Source organism: Triplophysa rosa, linkage group LG10, assembly GCF_024868665.1.
Source record: "Triplophysa rosa linkage group LG10, Trosa_1v2, whole genome shotgun sequence".
Classification (NCBI taxonomy): Eukaryota; Metazoa; Chordata; class Actinopteri; order Cypriniformes; family Nemacheilidae; genus Triplophysa; species Triplophysa rosa.
This window is the reverse complement of record NC_079899.1, coordinates 2,373,765-2,396,167: the sequence shown is the minus strand read 5'-3', so window position 1 is coordinate 2,396,167 and position 22,403 is coordinate 2,373,765. Positions and strand designations below refer to the sequence as shown.

Below are 22,403 nucleotides of genomic sequence, written 5' to 3'. Positions count from 1 at the left end.
CTGGTTTACTGTATATGTGCCGGGTAGCTGTGTTGTTCCTCTTACGTTAATCTAGAGACTATTCCATGTGATCTGGCATCAGGATCTAGTTCTAGTTACCACAGTGTCGGGTTCAACACTCATTCAGTATTCATTAGCATATCACATCACTCCAGACCAACTTCAGGCTTACTGCAAACACAACTCTTTTTGAGATACTTTTGTGGCCTCTCGGATTCTCAAACAAATGTCAATAATGAGTATGTAGATGAATTATTTCCGGGACATCTGTTGAGGTATTGGATGAGTTTTTGTCTTCTGCAAACTGCTGGATGTGTTTGAGAGAATAGACGCATCGCTCTGTGAGTATGAACTGCTTGACTCAGACTCTCGGTTCCTTTACCTCTCATAGGAAACCAAATATTGTAGTTTGTAATGTAACTCAATGAGAATGGCTTTCAAAGTTGATCTACATGGGTGTTTAGCGTGTAAATGTAACAGAAGATTCTGAAAATGTTTTCTTTTAATGAAGTTAATAAACGTTTGAAGGCATTAAGACAAGTTACTCACTGCTGTATTGTGTGATGTGAAAACACTACATTTTAAAAGTCATGTTTCAAATACACTTTAAAATTGACATAAAAATAGTTTCGCAACATTATTACATGAAGTAATGAGTGCAATTCTTTAAAAAAAACTTTTCTCTGTAGAAAGTGCCATTTTGGTTTGCATAAATCAAGCTTTAACCATGCGGTATACTTTTCCCATTATACATATTCAAATAGTACACTGGACTATTTACGTTTAAAGTATACAACCACTGTACCCTATACCACCTTATTGTTTTGTACTAATTTGTGTACATAAGGTAGAAAAGGTGTCTTTCAAATTTTATTGCTGTTTATTTGGCTGTGTAGTTAGTTATATTTTTTTATTTTCATTCATTTTCATTTGTAAAATACAAATCAGCAGCCAGTTTGTGCACACTATATATTCTGATGATAATAAATAACACTAATATATCCTCCAATGAATATTCAATTATCTCATTTGAAATGTACCCGCTCATTATTAATGGCTTATGGTATAAAAATGTTGGGTTGCTTCAACCCATGGTTGGGTAAAATGTTGACATGCCCCAATTTTTTTTTAAGTGAACCTAAAAATATTCATACTTAACCCAGCGTAGGTTCATTTACATGGTTGAGTTTGTCCTTATTTGACCCAGGAAAGTTAAACAACACAGCATTTTTAGAGTATATCTTTGGACATCAGATTTGTTATGCCTATTTGTATAAATTGAGTTTAAATGGAAAAAAACATATCTGTATAATGCAACAAAGTAAAAAAGTCACATTTAAAATATTTTTATTTCTGTTTATTCATTTAATCATTCAATTGTTTATGTTTATACCCAGAGAATCAATCCAATCATTTGCAACAATGAAACGCAACAAGCACCGTGCATCAAAGGATGACGGAAAAGCTCAAGGTCACATCTTCTATTTACCTTCTTGTGTAAACCTTATTATTGTGTGAATTTAACAATATGGTTATTTTTGTGTAATATATTTAAAATGAATACGTAATATACTAGTAGAGCCTTGATGTGAACACGAGTCTTATTGCTTATTGTAAGAACTACAATGGAAACAACAGTGCTGTTTGTAATGATAATTATTTTTACTGTATGTATTTATCTTTTAGATGAACCAGCCATACTGGAGACAGAAGACATGAGAATGCCAGACCCTGACACGATCTCATTAGCCTCAGTAACAGCAGTCACCACCAATGTCTCCAATAAAAGGTGACTGTTGTGCATCACATTTCACTTCATCTGTGGACCTCGTCTGTCCCTGACATTAGCCTGTATACAGCAGGTGTAAAACTGACTACTAACAAATATCTAATGAGACATTAGTCATCATATTGACAAAGATCCTGCTTTGGACATAACCTCTCTAGCAGTATTTTGACATTGTGTTGTGTAGTTCGCTTATGCATCAACCCTGTTACCATTACAGTAATGTACTTTAAAAGGATACTCCCCAAAAAAAGAAAACTCTTTTACTTACCCTCAAGTTGTTCCAAACCTGTATACATTTCTTTGATCTGATGAACACAGAGAAAATATTTGGGAAAATGTTAGCAACTGTCATTTCTGGTACCCCATTAACTACCGTAGTGAGAAAAAATAATGTATAATTATTTATGTTCTGTTGAACACAAAATGAGATATTTTGAAGAATTTAGGAAAGCAACCGGTTCTAGGCCACCTTTGACTACCATTTTAATTTTGTATACTATGGTAGTCCATGATGTCCCAGAAACATTTTTCCAAATATCTTTCTTTGTGTTCAACATAACAAATAAATTTAGTCAGGTTTGGAACAATGGGGGGTTTTGTTTGGTAATTCATGACATAATCTTTTATTGTTGTGGGAAGTATCCCTTTAAAGTAAATATTTTATTAATCAGTACATCTCCCTGACAACTTTTCATGGACAAAAATGTAACGTTTTGTAAGGATTGTCACCAATTAAAAAATGTCTGCCCTGTTACCATGACTACTATCTACAGTAAACTACTGACAATAGATTCTGATAAAGTGAATTGCAAAAAACATTGCATTCAATTCTCTGTATAGTAAAATATCTATAATCTGATGATCACGACTCGAAATGTTCAACACTGTTTATCTTACATACATTTCCTTCACCTATTCAAAAATGAAAAGGCACCGTTTCATAGAATTGCCCAAATATACCAGGTAAATCAAAAATGTTTTTATTTTTCCCTGAAAATTCCGTCAACTCTGCAGATCAAAGCCGGACATCAAGATCGAACCTAGCGCTGGAAGACCAATGGATTTCCAAGTATGTGACAAGAAATTCCTCGAAATACTTAAAATCAAATAATACACTGTAAATATCACATACAGTCTATCTTATCATTTATATTTTGCCAGGTTAGTGTTACTGTCATAGAGGCCCGACAGCTGGTGGGTCTGAATATGGATCCAGTGGTGTGTGTAGAAATCGGAGATGACAAGAAGTACACTTCAATGAAGGAGTCGACTAACTGCCCTTACTACAATGAGGTATGTTGAGATTGTTACCGTGCCAACGTAACACTCATAAATATATATAAGAGATATATATATATATATATCCACCCTTAATCTTCAACATGTTTCCTGCAGTACTTTGTTTTCGACTTCAGCGTTCCTCCCGACGTCATGTTTGACAAGATCCTGAAAATATCAGTAAGTGTCATGTAACAAACAGAGCTTTAGTCAGAAGACCATTTGTTTTATTGATCAATAAAATCTGATTCCCCTGCAGGTCATCCACTCTAAAAATCTTTTGCGAAGTGGAACGCTTGTCGGAAGCTTCAAGCTTGACGTGGGCACAGTATATTCACAACCTGGTAAAGCCTCGTCTTACTTAAACTTATAACACCTCAGTATCACAGATGTCTGGACATCTTCAGGAATTCTCCATATGTCTTTACCTCCGCAGAGCATCAGTTTTTCCACAAATGGGCCACTTTATGTGACCCTGAAGACATCACCGCTGGATGCAAAGGCTATGTCAAGTGTGACGTCTCGGTTGTTGCAAAAGGCGATACTATTAAAACTCCACATAAAGCAAATGAGACCGAAGAGGACGACATAGAGGGGTAAAAACAACCAATCTGTACCGTTGGAATTAGCAGTGCTCATAGTTAGCATTAGTCAAACAAACCATAAACCTTAAGTTTTAAATTTTGCACTGTGCACCCTTTTGATTTGGGTTAGGTAACCACCAAAATTACACTAGTGACTACCAAGCAACACCCTAGCAACTGCATAACAACACAATAGACAACACTTACAACACCCTGGAAACCTTAGCAACCACATAGCAATGCTAATAACAATCTCCACCCCAAATATCGGGTGCAATAATGAACCCCCACCCCGAAAATGAACCATTACTTGTGCAAAAGCTGATCGTATCAAAATGTACAAACGAGAATGTACAAATGCATATAAATGAGCAACCTTTATCAAATAGTCACGAATCCCTATGAGATTGTGTTAGACAGGAAAACATGCATCTTACTTTTCCGTTGTCTTGTTCCAGGAATCTTCTGCTGCCAGAAGACGTTCCAGCTGAGCGTCAGTGGGCGAAATTCTACTTGAAGATCTACCGAGCCGAAGGATTGCCCAAAATGAACACCAGCATCATGGCTAATGTCAAGAAAGCGTTCATTGGAGAGAACAAGGACCTGGTGGATCCGTACGTCCAGGTTCAGTTCGCAGGACAGAAGGTGTGCACAACTCTGGCAAAATTCACCAGCATCTGTTTTCACAGAACAAACTGAAGTTGTCGTCTGTGCACAATGCAGGGCAAGACATCTATCCAGAAGAGCAGTTATGAGCCCATCTGGAACGAGCATATTGTCTTCACCGAGCAGTTTCCACCTCTGTGTCGTAGAATGAAGGTGCAGATCCGCGACTCGGATAAAGTCAATGATGTGGCCATAGGAACGCACTTCATTGACTTGAGAAAGATCGCGAATGATGGAGACAAAGGTATAGTCACGGTGCTTTCAATATGTTTCTCCACCTTTCAAGAGGTCCAACAGGGTTCACACGAAAAACCAAGAAATATCAAGGAATTGTGATTTCCAAAACTGGAAAAGTCACCACAATCTTAACGTAATCTTGTAAAAGGCTAGAAATTTCTCACATTCAGAATAATGAAATGATTTTCAGAAATGCTCATTCATCAGACATCATTAAATCGTCATTGGTCATAAGGTGGGAACATTGATGGATATTTCTCTCACTGATAGGCTTCCTTCCAACCCTGGGGCCGGCTTGGGTCAACATGTACGGCTCGACGCGTAGTTACACCCTCATGGACGAGTACCAGGACTTGAACGAAGGTTTAGGGGAGGGTGTGTCGTTCCGTGCCCGGCTGCTCGTCAGTCTGGCTGTGGAGATACTGGACACCTCTTCTCCCGATGTCATGAGCTCCACTGAGGTGCAGGTGGAGGGGATACCCAACATCTCAGATGTACGTGATCCATTGACAGGACAATGACAGTGAATAATTTATCTCTCTCTGCATTATTCATTGAGCAGTAATACTCATAGTAGACCTTTATGTGCCAGACAATCATCTACACAGCCAAAGTTTGGCTTTGTTTGGCACGTTACCTGCTGTTAAAAATTAACCAGCTGGAGACATATATCTCCAGCTGTTCCAGAGCGCTAGTGAATTATTCATGAACACAATGATATCAGAACAGGTTTGTTTGTGTTTCTGTATATTTAGAATGCCACAGGAAAGATTGAGGAATTCTTTCTCTTCGGATGTTTCCTCGAGGCCACTATGATTGACAGAAAGATTGGAGACAAACCCATCAACTTTGAGGTTACAATAGGTAAAACTTGTTATTTCACATGGATGTGTACATAAGAATGTCGTTCAGAGATGAATAGAGGAAGCCTTCATAACTTCAGTTCAGTTCCTGGATTTGACATACAATGGAGATCAGTGGCATAGTAAGTCAGGTCCGTATGCAAGAACTTTTAACGGGCCCCATCTGTCCGTTAGAGACCTCTTTGCGCATTACTGGAAATCAGTTGTTTACTCAGATTTGCTATTATAAATGTTGACGCGGGTCAATCGCGCTCAATAGTATCGGCAAATGCCAAGGGAGCGCAAAGTCCTAAGCGCCAGTAAGAGGAAGAAAGCGACGCAGCCAGCCTTTTTCACGTCCTTTTACACGCAACATGTAAACAGCCCTAACATTTCTATGATAAAACGGTTGTCAAACATTAAAATTAACTACTTACATGGCGCCCTTCCACAATTAAAGCGAACCTCAACCTCGGTTTCTGTCAATAGCAAAACCCGCCGTCTTTCATTCGATTGGACAGTCATCCTCGCATTCCTTCATTTGTTTGGCCACCTCAATCAGATTGACATTGACGAGCTCATTCAGAGTCCATATAAAAAACATAATTCCGTTTCGACGCAGCAAGGTAAACAACGTAATGTTGTACATTATACAATAATAATAGAGGGTAAATTATTACTGCCCAGTTTTACAGACAACGCTTAGCACCAGGCCTTAGTTAAATTAGGATATTTAAGTTGCTTTTATAAAAATGGCTTGGAAATAACATTACTGGTTTGCATCTTGAGACAAAACAATGGCACTGGCATATTTTAACATATATTAGTACAAGCTGTTTTCACTTTAGATAGGTCAAGTATTTATTTTAGTCTGGAACTAGCCATAAAGTCCCTGTGAACTGGAAGTTATGACCGTTTTTACTTCTGTATTCTGACACATTTCTGGGTGAAAAAGAATTTCAAAGGAGAAAATGAGTGGGCGTGGCTTGCGGTTTTCACTGCGAATTGATTGGATGTGTAAAAACAGCTGTTGCATTGATTTTGAAATGAAACTGGCAGCAGACTGACAGCTGAAGGGGAGGAGTTAACGGACGCTCCGCCCAAGCCGTCTAACTTACGTCATTTGAGATGGATAGTCATTTCAGGGCGGAAGTGCTTTTTCAGATTTTAACTGAAGATTATGAGGGCGTGTGAATTTTAAAAAGAAAATGACCCACATTTATAAGCTATTTACTATAAACGCTGCAATATTTCATGAATAAATAAGAATTGTCATTTTTATTTCACTGGGACTTTAAGCCTTGTCTGTGAAAACAAGCATACTGCATATATGTTTTAAAATTATTAAATGGATGCCAACTAATTGGGACAATAAATATCTCCCTACTACCCCTATTACTATACACTTTATTATTAAACACCTGTTAGCCATTTTCAAACATTTTCTTCATTTTGTTGAAAATAAATGCCTGTTTCATCTGATAAGTGATGTGAAAATGTAGAAGTAGCAGTTTGACAAAAGGCGGATTCGAACTTCGCATTCACATGAAGTGTCAAAACTACTTGTCACGCGTATCTTACTCACCACACCACTGAAGCTGCTAGCAAGGTGGCATAGTTTTTGCACTCTAAAGGTTTTTTCTGGTGGAGGTCCCACTCACATACTGTATGTTTGTGGGTATACCAGATCTGAGATCAGTCATTTGCAGTATTATACGGCCATGAATGGCCATGAATAAAACTTGGAATCCCCCAGGCCCATATGCACCTGCCCTGCATACCCAGACACTCTTCACTGGTAGAGATCATTTAAATATGAAATATTCAATACGAAATCAATAAATGCAAATACAAATGGTGTCCATGTCCAAAATATAACAAGAGAATCTCTTTAAACCAAACAACACCCTGATATCGGATCTTGGTCAAATAAATGCATTTCAACAATATTTTATTCAAGCAAATTCTGCCATTGGAAATGTATCTAAAATCCACATGATCAAACTTTCAACACAAGGAAACTATGGCAGTGAGGTTGATACTCCAACCAAACCACGATCAAAGAAGAAGAAAGGAGATGGAGATGATGAAGAGTCTGAGCTCATTCACGGCTCCAGTGATGAAGAGATGGATACTGGTGGAGACATGACTTCAGTTTCCACCACACCTCCAATGAAGCCCGTCATCACCGAAAGGTCGGATAACTCATCCCAAACCACTGCATTCATTTCTCATCTGTGTGCGTTGAATTCCAGAATAATGTGTATTATTATTGTTTCAGAAATTATTTCCACCTGCCCTATTTCGAGAGGAAGCCCTGTATCTGTATCAAGAGCTGGTGGCAGGACCAGAGACGACGGCTTTATAATTCTAACATCATGGACAATATAGCAGATAAACTGGTAACATGAACTGAACATGAGACCTATGTTTAATAAGCCCTAATATCAGAAATTGTACCCTGCATACAGTATGTAGCACCTGGTTTTAAATAACAAATCCTGCCACAAGAAGAATTTACTCGCAACAGAAGTCTTGACCTTCCTCGCTGTGTTTAACAATTCATATCATGTGTCATCATTTTGATATTAGATTTTTACTAATTTACATGAAATTACATTAATTGTTAACGTTTTATTACTTTATTTGCAAAAATATAGTAGGCCTACTGTTATCCATGTTCTACGTTTTAAGGTCATCCGTGTTACTGCATATTTGTGTTTGCTTTCTTGAAGCATTTCTGACATGTTTTTGATATTTTGATATAAAAGAAAGAATATTATTTGCATTAGTTTTACAGCCTCATAGAAATAATTTCCATTCTCTTTGATCCATAAAGCCCAAGCATTCAACTCTGTTACCAGGTTATTGTATGAAAAACATATTTTTTTAATATAGGAAATATATTTATTAATCATTATAAACACACATTTAGTCAAAAGAGGGCTATCACATACTGAGTGTCAACCCTGTTACTTGCAACTTTTGTCTATTTCGTTTTAATTTAATATTTAATAATATATTGTATTTAACTTAACAAGTCTGATTACAGCTGGTGTTTATAATACTACATGTAAAACTAAAGCTGTATATTGTGTAACAGGAAGATGGATTAAATGATGTTCAGGAGATCATTAAAACAGAGAAGGCGTATCCTGAACGCAGACTCAGAGGAGTCCTAGAAGAGCTCAGCCAAGGCTGCAGGTTAGGACGCATGTTTTTCTGACGCACATAACTGTACCAGCCTTTAATTACAGTCTTTATCAGTTAGTTATTTTGCCCAATATATCCATTATATATTTGTATTTTTTTATTGATACAAAATTATTGACTTCTTATAATGTAGTACAATAACATTTTCTGACCAAAGCTGTTCTCAGATTTTTTTAAGAGTAACAGTGTTGAAATTTGAATCAGTGATTTAGTAAACGTTCCATAGAAACTTTCATTTCCAAAGTTAATGGAATTGTCTATGGTTAGGTCAGCACTGTTATTTTTGGCCATGAGGTGGATAACATCATTTCTTGAGAGTTCTAAACCTTTTCAAATGAAATACAACTCTACGAAACCCTGATTTCTCTGGAAGTATAAAATAACAATGAATTCTTTCAGTACCTTCGTAACTTTGGTGAACAATGACCAGAACCAGACTGGAAAGACAAAGCTGGACCGGGAGAGACTGAAGTCTTGCATGCATGAGCTGGTAAACCACACACATATCTCCAGCGTGTCTCGTCCATACTGTGATGCTGTAGACCCAGTATTGTGTTTCTGTTTTTAACGTCTTCAGGAGAACATGGGCCAGCAGGCAAAGAGCATGAGATCACAGGTGAAGAAGAGTAACGTGAGAGACAAAATCAAACTGGCACACCACTTTCTACAGAAGCTCAGATTCCTGTCTGACGAGGTGACACATCATACATTCACCATGATTCATATCACTGCAAAATATTCACAAACATACTAACTTAAAATTTCATTTCAGCCTCAACACAGCATTCCAGATATTTACATATGGATGATAAGCAACAACAAGCGCATCGCGTACGCTCGCGTTCCCTCTAAAGACATCCTTCACTCTCCGCTGGAAGAAGAGAAGGGGAAAGACTGTGGGAAGGTCCAGACCATCTTTTTCAAGGTTAGATGTCTATGTCTTTGACCCACTGGTGCTCACACTCGTACTCCTCCTGGTCTAAAGTAACTGAATACCTAAAACTTGAATTGAACAATTTAGTTTCTAACAATCCAACATAGTATTTATTTCGGTTCATTTTCATCAATGTACACTGCATAGAGAAAAACGTTGTATTTTAATACAATATATTCTCTTTATTTTAGTTATTCATCTATTCTTCTTTTTTTTATTATTATATGTATTATTAGTATTGTATAATGTAAAGCTGCTTTGCAACAATGAAAATTGTGAAAAGCACTAACAATCAAATTAAATTGAATTAAAATCAGACCTATTTCTTTTAGAAGTAAAATATTTGCAATCAATAATATTTGTGCAATGCATATAATATATTTTTCTATTGTATATTATATCATTATAATAATTGAATGTTCCATAATATATTTTTATAATATTTTATGTCATATTTATGCAGTAAATATTGAATAAAACATTATTTTGATAATAAATATTATTTATTATTATTATGATAATATTGTTGAGTATAATAGTATTTTTTAATCACATCCTTTAATCATTTTGGTCACACTTTATTTTAAGGTACAATTCTGGCTATTAACAAACCGTTAACTATGACTTTTGCCTCATGTATGGTCATGCAGAATATGTGCTTTATAAGTACTAATAAACAGAAACTATGCTAATAATAGGCATGCTAATAAGCAAGTGGTTAATAGTGAGAATTGGTCCCTATACTAAAGTGTTACCATCATTTTTGTGCCACAAAAGTCGCCAAGTTTGTAGCATTCAATCACACATAACACTTTTTCCTGATTCCAATTCATTTCCTATGGAGGTCCTATTAGGACCACTGTGCTTTAGGACCATTTCGTTTCTTCAAATCACTTCTATGATTTTGTGTGTGTTCACACAGCCAGTGGCACAACAGTTAAGTTTCGTACTGTTGTGATAAAGTAACAAGTGTTATATTGAGCACCATCTCCGAATTGTTGTTAACGGATTTTTTCCTCTCTCCAGCTCCCTGGTAAGAAGAGTTTTGGGCCTGCGGGGTGGACTGTTCAGGCCAAAACCGAGCTGTATTTGTGGCTGGGCCTGAACCGACAGCGTAAGGACTACCTGAACGGATTACCCAACGGGTTTGAGGAGAACAAAGCAGTCAAAGGAGTGCAGTCGTCCCCACCCATCAGTCTGCAGTACACCAGTGAGATAACCGAGTAACAGAGCATTTATCATAATCTAGTAGCACTCCAGACTAACGCTTGAATGCTGTGTTGAAATGTGTCTGAACAGTGAAACAGATCTTCCAGCTGAGGGTCCACATGTATCAGGCTCGGAGTCTGTTCGCTGCAGACAGCACGGGACTGTCGGACCCTTTCGCTCGGGTTTTCTTTTCCACTCACAGTCAAGTAACAGAGGTGACATAAACGTCCCGCCTGACAAACGCTTCCGCTTTGAGATGTTGTGCAAAGTGAATGAATTGTGTTGACTGTTGTCTGTCAGATCCTGAATGAGACCCTGTGTCCCACGTGGGATCAGCTGATGGTGTTTGATAATGTGGAGCTGTACGGCGAGGCAGGTGAACTGAGAGACGATCCGCCTATAATCGTCATCGAGATCTATGATCAGGACACAGTCGTGAGTGCTCGTGAGACTTTCGATGTGATCATCGATGACCCTCCCTGCTGCTGTTATATCTCATTCTTTGTGTGTAGGGTAAAGCTGATTTCATGGGCCGCACGTTTGCTAAACCTTTAACCAAGATGTCAGATGAGCATTATGGACCTCCACGATTCCCTCCTCAGTTAGAGTATTACCAGATCTACCGCGGTAACTGCACCGCTGGAGAGATGCTCGCAGCCTTTGAACTGCTACAGGTGCGTCACGTGTGTGTGTGTGTGTGTGTCTGTACTGTGTGTGTGTGTGTGTGTGTGTGTGTGTGTGTTTGTGTGCTCACACATCTCTTGTGTAACTCTTTCAGATTGGCCCGGGTGGGAAGGCTGATCTGCCTCCCATAGATGGACCTACAGATATTGACCGCGGTCCAATTCTGCCTGTTCCTATCGGAATCAGACCCGTCCTGAGTAGATACAGAATTGAGGTAAACAGCTCAGACGTGTATTTATTTATACACTGTAAACCGTAAACAGTACAGTGATGGGTATAGTACAGTACAGTCACCCACAAAGATATATTTGGATACACATTACAGAAGTTAGTGTGTGAAAATCTCTCGCATGATTTGTTATTTCACTTATGTACACATACACTACATACATTTCAAAATGAGGCTAAATAAACGTCAAACGATTGAGCGTTAACTGGTCGGTGTGTGTAAATCCACCTCAGGTGTTGTTCTGGGGTCTGAGGGACCTGAAGCGAGTGAATCTGGCACAAGTGGATCGTCCTCGTGTGGACATCGAGTGTGCGGGGAAAGGCGTTCAGTCAGCTCTGATTCAAAACTACAAGAAGAATCCTAATTTCAGCACTCTGGTGAAGTGGTTTGAAGTGGTGAGTTCTCACTGAAGAAAATAAAGTTGATCGAATCACAAACACTTGATAACATTCACACTTGTTGTTCAGGATCTGCCTGAAAACGAGCTTCTTCATCCTCCTCTGAACATTCGGGTGGTGGACTGCAGGGCGTTCGGACGCTACACGCTGGTGGGCTCTCACGCCGTCACGTCTCTGCGCAAGTTCATTTACAGACCGACAGAGAAGAGTGTCAATAACTGGTCTGCTATGGGTGCGTATGATAAGAGAAGACAAACCTTTCCTTTGGATCTTCAGCTCAGCTTCAACTATATGGAACTGCAATGCTGCAAAGCAAATTTATCAAATATTCTCCATCCCTGTTTGGCCAATATATTATTTTATAAGTACATTTTTTGCAGTATTTTTTCTAACGCTGTCGTTTCCTATACAGACGAGGTCGTTATCCACACAGAACCAGAAGCAGCTGTCAAGAAGATCGAGACAGTGGTCAAACTGGACTCGGTATGTAATATTGCAGAATACGTCACGTCACCTTTGCTGTTATACACCACCAAACAAACTTTTGAACCCATTCTCATCAACTGCATATAAATAACACGCGCTGTTGCAATCATACGTAAGTTTTCAGTTCAAAAGTTAAATTGTGTGTGCATACAAATCGCCTATTTTTGCATGTATATGATACGCCAATTTTAGCGTGCGTGCATATTAAACGGCAATTTGTCCTAAAGCTATATTATAACCTCAACCCTTACCCAAACCCTAACGGTATTATTTTAATTATTTCAGTGTTTTCTCTTCATCTACGTTTCAAAATGGCTGCTCTCCAACGAGGTGCACGCAAACTTATGCGTATCACATGCACGTTCAATTGAACTTTGGCGTACGTATTACACGATATTGCAACAGCGCATTATTTATACACAGATCGATGAGAACGGTGTAACTTTTTTTTCGAATTAATTCTCATGATATTTAAATAGTTAGAATCTAAGGCTGTAGTACGGCCTACTATATTTGTGTTACTATAGTAAACTGTATTGAATGGTAGTTTACTGTAGAATATTATATTTTACTATAGTCTGTAGTATTAAGTGTAGTAATTTGAAACTATAAATGCTGCAGTATACTTTAACGGTGTCATGAACTGGCCTTGTTTATTTTTTAATACTGTTGCATGAGGTCTACTTATTATGTTGGTTTGCGTGGTTTTTACATACAAAAACATCAAAATCAATAAGTAATAGGCTATTTTCTACCCGGGTTTTGAGGCCGGCTTGACAAACGTTCAGTTTTAATGGGCGTTCCGCATTGAAGACTTGGAAGTAAACGCCCACTGCTATGATTGGATAGCAGTTTGCGTAGTAAACTTAGTTGGGGCCTTCTGTGAATTTGGTTAGACACGTAACGTTAGGTTACACATTAGCTCTTCTCGCACTGGATTAGTTTTATCTGGGGACCTCGTGTGATTTATAAATTACCTTCCCACATCTGTATTTCATGTGGCGCATTCGCACGGGATAAGTGAAGCCTGTGATTTTACTCAAATTTACGGACTTATTTCCTGGATGTGATGGCAAGGCTTTGCGTATAGTTTGTATAGCCTATAGTTGTATGGTGTTTAGTGATATATGACCGTACCTGTCAGCATTTGAGACCCGTGATCGCGAACCGGACAGAAGATCACCGCGATCGCGGGTCTCAAATGTTACGAGAGCTTCCATGAAAAATAACAAAACGGGAGACTGCCTGCCAAAATGACAGTGTTGGCATGTATGGATATGACCCAGCACAGACAACCTCTGCAATTATTAAAAATGTCTAGAGGTCCCCAGGTTATACTAATCCTGTGCGAATAGGGCTATCAGGGCATATCAAGCGATCTCTAACTAATAATAAGAGTATATATAAGTAATGACATGTGCATTGACTGTGTTGCAGGCGTCTGACGCTGTGGTGAAGGTTGATATGGTGAGTACAGTAAATGTACTGTAGAGTTTTGGTGTTAATTCAGTACACCATGAAACTATAATGTGTGTTAACCATGTTTCTTTTTGTTCTCAACACTGTGACAGGAGGAAGAGAAAGGTGGTAAAGGCAAAAAGAAGCGTAAGAAGGGGGAGGAGCCAGATGAGGAGGAGCTAGATGAGAGCATGTTGGACTGGTGGTCCAAATACTTCGCTTCTATTGAGACACTAAAAGATGTGAGACGTACTTCTACAATATATGAAGAGTTTGGTTCCAAAATGAGATTACTCCTTTTTTATATTGTGCATTCCAATTAATATCAATCAAACTGCAGACGTTTTGCTTTGATTCAAGCCATAATAAAATAACTAAAAAAATACAGCTAACATAATACGTAACTAAAAAAAATACAGCTAACTAACACAATAAAACAGAATAAAAACATGATAACATAATAAAAAACATGATTTTTGAAAAAAATGTAAAAACAGAGTTTATACTCTTAATAAACTCTTCATATATATTTAAAAATTCTGAAAGCTAATATATGACAATTTATTCCTTTAAATTGAAACATGACTATACAGTAGCCTATATTTAACTGTTTTAAATGTTTAATAATGACATATTTTAGATAATTAAAGCACAAGAAGCCGAAGCTGAAGAGAAGGATGATTTCGAGTCTGGAGAAGGTAACTCACTTTCAACATCGTAGCAGATCAGAGGTTTTTAAAAGTACAGTTATTACAATACAACCTATATTGCCTTAAATAGTTGTTTTCTTTTGTTATGTAAATGCTTACATATTACACATTTTTACACGACTCTACAATGAAAAATATTATTGAAAGTTCACAGATGTTGGCATGTTTATCTTGACCCACAGGCAGGAAGAAGCGAGGGAAGGGAAGGAACAAGCCAGCACCTGGAGAGACCGGACCAGAGAAGAAGAGGCAGAAGATTGAGGAGCTTAAGGTCTATTCATTCATTTTTCCTAAATATACACACTTTAAATGGACAAAGTCCAGCAGTTCTTCAGGTCTGGTTTCATGTGAAGGTCTGAGGAACATCTTGTGTTCTTCACAGGTGTATAACAGAGAACTTGAGATTGAATACAACAATTTTGAAGACTGGCTTCACACCTTTAACCTGTTCAGAGGGAAATGCTCAGACGACGCTAATGTGGAGCAGAACGCAGCCGATGAGGACAGACTCATTGGCAAATTTAAGGTCTGTTGTTGAGTTTTCTTCTCTGTCATCAGGGAAGTGGGCAATTTAACATTAATTGGATCAGGCAACCAAGACAGCAACATTGTGTCGGCCCAGATGTGGTCCACATCTGGCCCACGTGAGATGTACCAGATGTGGGCCGGATCTGGGCCAACACTAAGTTGCCAACACTAAGTTGCACTAGTTGCTAGAAACAAACAAAAAACAGGAACCAAAATGTTACTCAAGGACACTAAGGTGTTGAATGTTTTCACGGTGTGGTCTGCAGGGCTCTTTGTGTATCTATAAAGTTCCTCTGTCAGATGAGGTGTCCAGAGAAATGAGCTTTGATTCCAACATGGGCATGTTCCAGAACATTCCACACAACGACCCAATAAACGTCATGGTCCGAGTCTATGTCCTCAGGGTATGTGCGACTCACATAACAGCGGTTTATATCTTTTTATTATGTTTGCACATGTTTAATAATCATTTATGATTGCATGACTTTGTCTCAGGCAACAGATCTCCATCCCGCAGACATCAATGGGAAAGCAGATCCTTATGTTGCAATTAAGCTCGGAAAATCAGAGATAAAGGACAAAGAGAGTTACATCTCTAAACAGCTCAACCCTGTGTTTGGAAAGTTAGTACATTAGCTGTCATTCTCATTCACCTTAATGATATAAATATTACAATCAGAATGAACTCATTCACTCCAAACGTTCAGGTCTTTTGATATTGAAGCAACACTTCCGATGGACTCCACCCTCACCGTGTCCATCTATGACTGGGATTTGGTGGGAACCGATGATCTGATTGGAGAGACGAAGATTGATTTGGAAAACCGTTACTACAGCAAACACCGGGCAACATGTGGCCTTACCTCCAGCTATGCAATGTAAGCATTGATCTGCTGCTGTCATGATCTGGAGTAGACACGTACAATATCGCTGATGATAAAAAACATAACTTGTCCTGCTGTTTTGTTAAGTCATGGCTATAACGTGTGGAGAGACCCCCTGAAACCGACACAAATCCTTGCCAAATTCTGCAAAGACAGCAAAATGGATCAGCCCCAGTATGGCCCGGGAGGAAGAGTGAAGGTGGCCAACAGAGTTTACACGGGACCCACCGAAATCGAGGATGAAAACGGTATTACCATGAAGCATTTGAAATGAAACAGTTCAAGGGGAATTTAGAAACCATTTCGTAACCAGTTTTTGCGTTTTTGCTCATGAGCTCCAATGTAAAATCTGTGCAATGTAAAGCCAGCTGGTTTAACAGCAGTGTTGGGGTTCTAGAGTTCTTTAACATCTCTATGACAGGACTGAAGAAACAGACGGATGAACATCTGGCTCTTGCTGTGCTCAACCGCTGGGATGATATGCCACGGATTGGCTGCAAACTGGTTCCCGAGCACGTGGAGACGAGACCTCTCCTGAATCCTGATAAACCAGGCATCGAGCAGGTCAGGAATGATCCAACAGACAGACGATCCGTCCAGAGTTTAGGATGATGAATTAACGTGTGATTATCATGATGCAGGGACGAATTGAGATGTGGGTGGACATGTTTCCAAAGGATATGCCTGCTCCTGGACCTGCTCTTGATATTTCTCCACGCAAACCAAAGAAGTAAAGTCCATTTTCTGATCTGAATACAGCATTTCATCTCTGTGATGTTGTTGTAATGATATTGTAATGATGGACAGATTTGAGCTGCGGGTGATCGTGTGGAACACAGATGAGGTCGTTCTGGAGGACGATGACATCTTCACGGGAGAAAAGTCTAGTGACATATTCGTTCGAGGGTATGACGTCAGGCATGACATCACTGCACTAACACCAATTTGGTGACATGAAGTGATGAGGTGAAAATGTTGTTTTCTCGTCTGTATTCACCAGCTGGCTGAAGGGTCAACAGGAGGATAAACAGGACACTGACGTCCACTATCATTCACTGACCGGTGAAGGAAACTTCAACTGGCGCTTCATTTATCCCTTCGACTATCTGCAGGCAGAGGAGAAGATTGTCATCTCAAAGAAAGAGTCCATGTTTTCCTGGGATGAGACCGAGTACAAGATTCCTGCCCGACTGAATCTACAAGTCTGGGATGCCGATCATTTCTCCGCTGATGATTTTCTGGGTGTGATGTTGTGTTTTTTATCATAAAGAGAATCATTAAGAGTCTCGGTCGTCTTTCGTGTCATCACACGAATGTTTGCTTGTGATTCAGGTGCAATTGAACTGGATCTCAATCGATTCCCTCGCGGGGCCAAGACGGCGAAGCAGTGCTCCATTGACATGGTCATCAATGAACAGGACATGCCCATGGTCAACATCTTCAAACAGAAGAGAATTAAAGGATGGTGGCCGTTCGTGGCCAGAGATGAAAACGATGAGCTGGAAATTACTGTAAGTCACCAATTATAAAGGCACATGAGAAATAAACATGAACAAATGAGACTGTAGAGTTAAAATAATCTGGATTTGGGTCGTTTGATGAGAAACGTTTGAGTTCATATCGAGATCTTCAATAATATTGACTTTTGATTGCAGACAAATTTTTTGTTTGACACATTGTTGAGATCTCTTCTGGAACTCTAATGTCAGAGACATTTGTGAGATTGCTGACTCTTTCTAAGGAGAAATATCTCCTACGATATTATCTCTTATGGGACGCAGATTTAGAAAAAGTTTCCATTTGCTCTCCATTTATTTCATTGATGTCTAGAAGAAATAATTGTGATATTACAGGGAGCTCATCTATGATTTATCTTTTGGGTTATTGGTATATTATTGATATTTATTACACGGCTCATTTGAATGCTTGATTCTGATTGGCCAGTCGCGACATTCTAAGGGTAACAACCGCTCAAAACTAATAACACCCTGTAACCCGGATGCTGCAAACCATTTTGAGAGGGGCAGTTTAATATTACACAAAAATGAATTATAAATATGTCTTTTAATAACATACATGACATTATATTTACAAATGATTACACCATTTTGCCTGTTCGTGACGTTTGAACGTCGTTTCTTACCTTAAAACCGAAACTAAACGGCTTTTCCTCGCAGAAGGTCTGCATTCGGTAAAAATGAGCTAATAAAATACTTCAAATTCACATTTTATGTCCAGTTTTTTTCTCATGTGGCAAGAAGCCGTGTAATAAGTGGGATAATGTACAAGCAGCCGGCTGTTATTGCCAAATAAGCCCCTTCAGTGAGACACAAGACCCCGTTCATGACCCGATCACACTGTCGGGGATTATTTCTGCCATAACTACCGGCTGCCTGTACATTATCCCTTATATCACATATTAAATGTTCAGTATTTACATCGGATCAATGTAGCACACAGCTTCTTGTGACTCATTGCTTTATCTTCACACTCAGTCTTAAAAGCACGAAAGGTTTGGATAGTAAAATGCTGTTTCAGACCTTCAGCACATACTCGGTTCACACACGTGTTTATTTCTTCAGGGGAAAGTAGAAGCGGAGCTCCATCTGATGACGAGTGACGAGGCTGAGAAGAGTCCTGTGGGTGAAGGACGCAATGAACCCGAACCACTCGAGAAACCAAAGTAAGATCTACAAAACCTTCACATCTATTTCACTTTTTCACACCCTTCATATCTTAATCATTCAAATAAAAACGGGATTGACAGTGACACATTTTGTGTTATTTGGTGTTGATTTTGTGTTAAATAAATAAAAGGGACAGTTCAAAGTTACAAAAAATGTGGTTTCCTAGAAATAACACAGAGATGTGTTCAGTTACGGACAACACACAAATGTTGTAACTGTTTTTAGAGTGTAGTACTTACAGTACAAGTATACTAGCACTCGTACCAACAACATAAAGTATCAAATCAAAATGTTAAAATATACTAGAACTTTGCTCAAGTTTACTTAATAAAACGAACTTAAATGAGCCGTACATATTTTTTTCTTAGCGTGTCCATAAAAAATAACAACCCAGATAGCACAATCCATCTGGTTTACATCTATTTGACGTCTGCATTTACATCTGCAAGACATCTGCAATACATAGTTTGCTCATCTGCAAAACGTCTCGGAGACGTCTGAACGTCTGTAATACATCTGCTAAAGATCTGGAGATCTGCTGCTTAAAAACATCTGCTAAACATCTTAGAAAGAGCTGCTTTACATCCATTCTAAATCATAAACATCTTACAGACATCTTCTAGATGTCTATATGACGTCTGACAGCAGACATCTCCGAGACGTATTGCAGATGAGCAAACTATGTATTGTAGATGTCTTGCAGATGTAAATGCAGATGTCAAATAGACGTAAACCAGATGTATGTGTGCTATCAGGGAATGTAGTTTTAATTATTTACTTTTACACCGAGTATTACAATGTCCTTGAAAAGCCATTTTCTCTCACTAACAGAGATTTGGTTAAAATCTGGTTGTGAGTAAATGTTCTCACAAAGGTGTTAAGCAGTGTACTATAATGTGACGTTTTGGTGCCAATTCATCACCTTCTAAAAGCTGCACAAACAGTCAGACACAACTAAAGTTATCACACATTCAGTCAGGACGAGAAGGCTGCCACTGAGTTTCACCAGCCGTTTGTCTTTGTCCCTCCGACCCGACCCGACCCCACACAACCTTCCTGGTTCATCAGTCCTCTCAAAGCAATCCGCTATCTCATCTGCAACAACACAAGTGGCTGGTCATCAAAACTGTGTCTGGCTCTGTTGCTATTAGCCATGCTGGGTCTGTTTTTCTACAGTATGCCCGGATACATGGTGAAAAAACTTCTAGGGCCTTGAAAAGCTTTCTCATGCTCTTCAGTACGGCAACATTCACATGCTGGCTGTCCGAATGATATTTGTGATGGTTGGAGAAGTCTTGCTGTTTCTCAACTTTGTTCAAAATCATTCAATACAATAAACTGAACAGTTAAACAAACCCAAACTAACAACATATCAACATTTGACTGAGCTTTTATTGTTTCATGCATAGTTGCATAGAAATAATAATAAAGATGTCTGGTTTGCATCTCCAAGGTTATTTTAAAATGTGTTTTTTAGTAAGTTTGGAAATGTATATTGCATTACTGAGATGTGATATTGTGTGATTTATTACCAGTTCTTGATCAGTGCAGCACAAACAACAGTCTTTATTATTAACTTATTATTTAAAATTATAATTATTTATAAACTTTATTTCCAGTACTTTAAGTCCAAAAATGAGTGTTTTCATTCTGAATCGATTTTGATATTAACAAGCATGTTCAGTGTTCATTTAATGTCAATTTGTTAGCCAAATTTGATTATACTAGAATACATTTTGTTATTCAGACAAGGCTGGAGTTTTGACTGGTATGACTAATACACATAAGACATTTGCGACGAACTTACAGCAACTGCATTTGTGTAAATCCATGAGATGAACATTGTGAAACTGGCACTGTCTATGTTAAAAGCCCATGTTAAAAGTTTGTCTCCTGGTTTTGTTCCACCAGCCGTCCTGACACGACATTCCTGTGGTTCCTTAGCCCGCTAAAGGCCATCCGCTATCTCATCTGCAAACAATACAAGTGGCTGGTCATCAAAATTGTGCTGGCTCTGTTGCTATTAGCCATGCTGGGTCTGTTTTTGTACAGTATGCCCGGATACATGGTGAAAAAACTTCTAGGGGCTTGAAAAGCTTTCTCATGCTCTTCAGTACGGCAACATTCACATGCTGGCTGTCCGAATGATATTTGTGATACTTGTTTGTTGGAGAAGTCTTGCTGTTTCTCAACTTTGTTCAAAATCATTCAATACAATAAACTAAAAAGTTGATGTAAAATGAATCAAACCCAAATTAACAACATATCAACATTTGACTGAGCTTTTATTGTTTCATGCATAGTTGCATAGAAATAATAATAAAGATGTCTGGTTTGCATCTCCAAGGTTATTTTAAAATGTGTTTTTTAGTAAGTTTGGAAATGTATATTGCATTACTGAGATGTGATATTGTGTGATTTGAATGTTACAAATAAATCAATAAAAACTATAACATGCATTTGATTTATTACCAGTTCTTGATCAGTGCAGCACAAACAACAGTCTTTATTATTAACTTCATTTCCAGTACCTTGAGTCCAAAAATGAGTGCTTTCATTCTGAATCGATTTTGATATTAACAAGCACGTTCAATGTTCGTTTAATTTCAATTTGTTAGCCAAATTTGAATACATTTTGTTATTCAGACAAGGCTGGAGTTTTGACTGGTATGACTAATACACATAAGACATTTGCGACGTACTTACAGCAACTGCATTTGTGTAAATCCATGAGATGAACATTGTGAAACTGGCACTGTCTATGTTAAAAGCCCATGTTAAAAGTTTGTCTCCTGGTTTTGTTCCACCAGCCGTCCTGACACGACATTCCTGTGGTTCCTTAGCCCGCTAAAGGCCATCCGCTATCTCATCTGTAATCAATACAAGTGGCTGGTCATCAAAATTGTGCTGGCTCTGCTTCTGCTCGCCATCTTGGCCCTGTTCCTCTACAGTATGCCCGGATACATGGCCAAGAAACTTCTGGGAGTCTGAGAGAAGAAAGTCCCCTACATCCTATAACACTTCTAAAACGCATTCATTTAAGTATGATTTGTATTTGCTCAAATGGAAGCTTCAGTAAATTGTCTAACTAATGTCTAGCCTTTACCTGGCATTTTTTGTTTGCTTTTTCGGTTGGTGTGACTTTCGCTTTTATTTTCAGTTTAGAATAATAACTTATGGTTAAAGTGAAGTCAAGTCCCACGATAAACTTCTATCATAGCAAGTGTTCTGCTGTTGGAGTCATATTTTCAATAAACCTATTGGCATTATTGTGTTTTGTTACAAAATTGCCAAAGCAATCTAGTTTGTAACCAGAAGTCAATAAAGTTTCCTCAAAAATCCCAATGATTGACAATCTGTCTGTGCTGTGTTTAAAGAATTATACCACTGTAAATAAAAGCCATGAGGTCTTCATGTTGATGAAATGGCTGCCTGACATAATTTAATCTCATCTCATCACATTGTCATTTTGAAGTAGACACATGTGTCAATGCTACAAATAGTCCAGACCCTATATTTCTGTGTTGGAGCTGGTGTTGAAAGACATTATGTCCAACCCTGCTTCTGGAGAGCTACCTTCCTGTTTC

The 22,403-nt window shown here is 38.4% G+C and overlaps 1 protein-coding gene across 1 annotated transcript; it reads left to right on the top strand.

The window, feature by feature from the left end:
- The first annotated feature begins 215 nt into the window (after positions 1 to 215).
- LOC130560050 (otoferlin) lies at positions 216 to 21,322 on the top strand. Its single transcript, XM_057343514.1, has 42 exons — positions 216 to 341; positions 1,398 to 1,471; positions 1,687 to 1,789; positions 2,804 to 2,858; positions 2,951 to 3,082; positions 3,185 to 3,247; positions 3,327 to 3,411; positions 3,504 to 3,663; positions 4,110 to 4,296; positions 4,375 to 4,561; positions 4,825 to 5,048; positions 5,310 to 5,418; positions 7,414 to 7,591; positions 7,678 to 7,798; positions 8,500 to 8,600; positions 9,009 to 9,099; positions 9,187 to 9,303; positions 9,382 to 9,534; positions 10,570 to 10,753; positions 10,843 to 10,967; positions 11,053 to 11,187; positions 11,265 to 11,426; positions 11,531 to 11,650; positions 11,899 to 12,060; positions 12,133 to 12,295; positions 12,476 to 12,546; positions 13,987 to 14,016; positions 14,121 to 14,249; positions 14,648 to 14,705; positions 14,900 to 14,988; positions 15,100 to 15,243; positions 15,512 to 15,649; positions 15,741 to 15,868; positions 15,953 to 16,123; positions 16,217 to 16,377; positions 16,551 to 16,693; positions 16,771 to 16,859; positions 16,937 to 17,035; positions 17,130 to 17,371; positions 17,462 to 17,640; positions 18,712 to 18,812; positions 20,728 to 21,322. The coding sequence occupies exons 2-42, from the start codon at positions 1,423 to 1,425 to the stop codon at positions 20,906 to 20,908; spliced, it is 5,319 nt and encodes a 1,772-aa protein (XP_057199497.1). The 5' UTR covers positions 216 to 341; positions 1,398 to 1,422; the 3' UTR covers positions 20,909 to 21,322.
- The last annotated feature ends 1,081 nt before the right edge of the window (positions 21,323 to 22,403 follow it).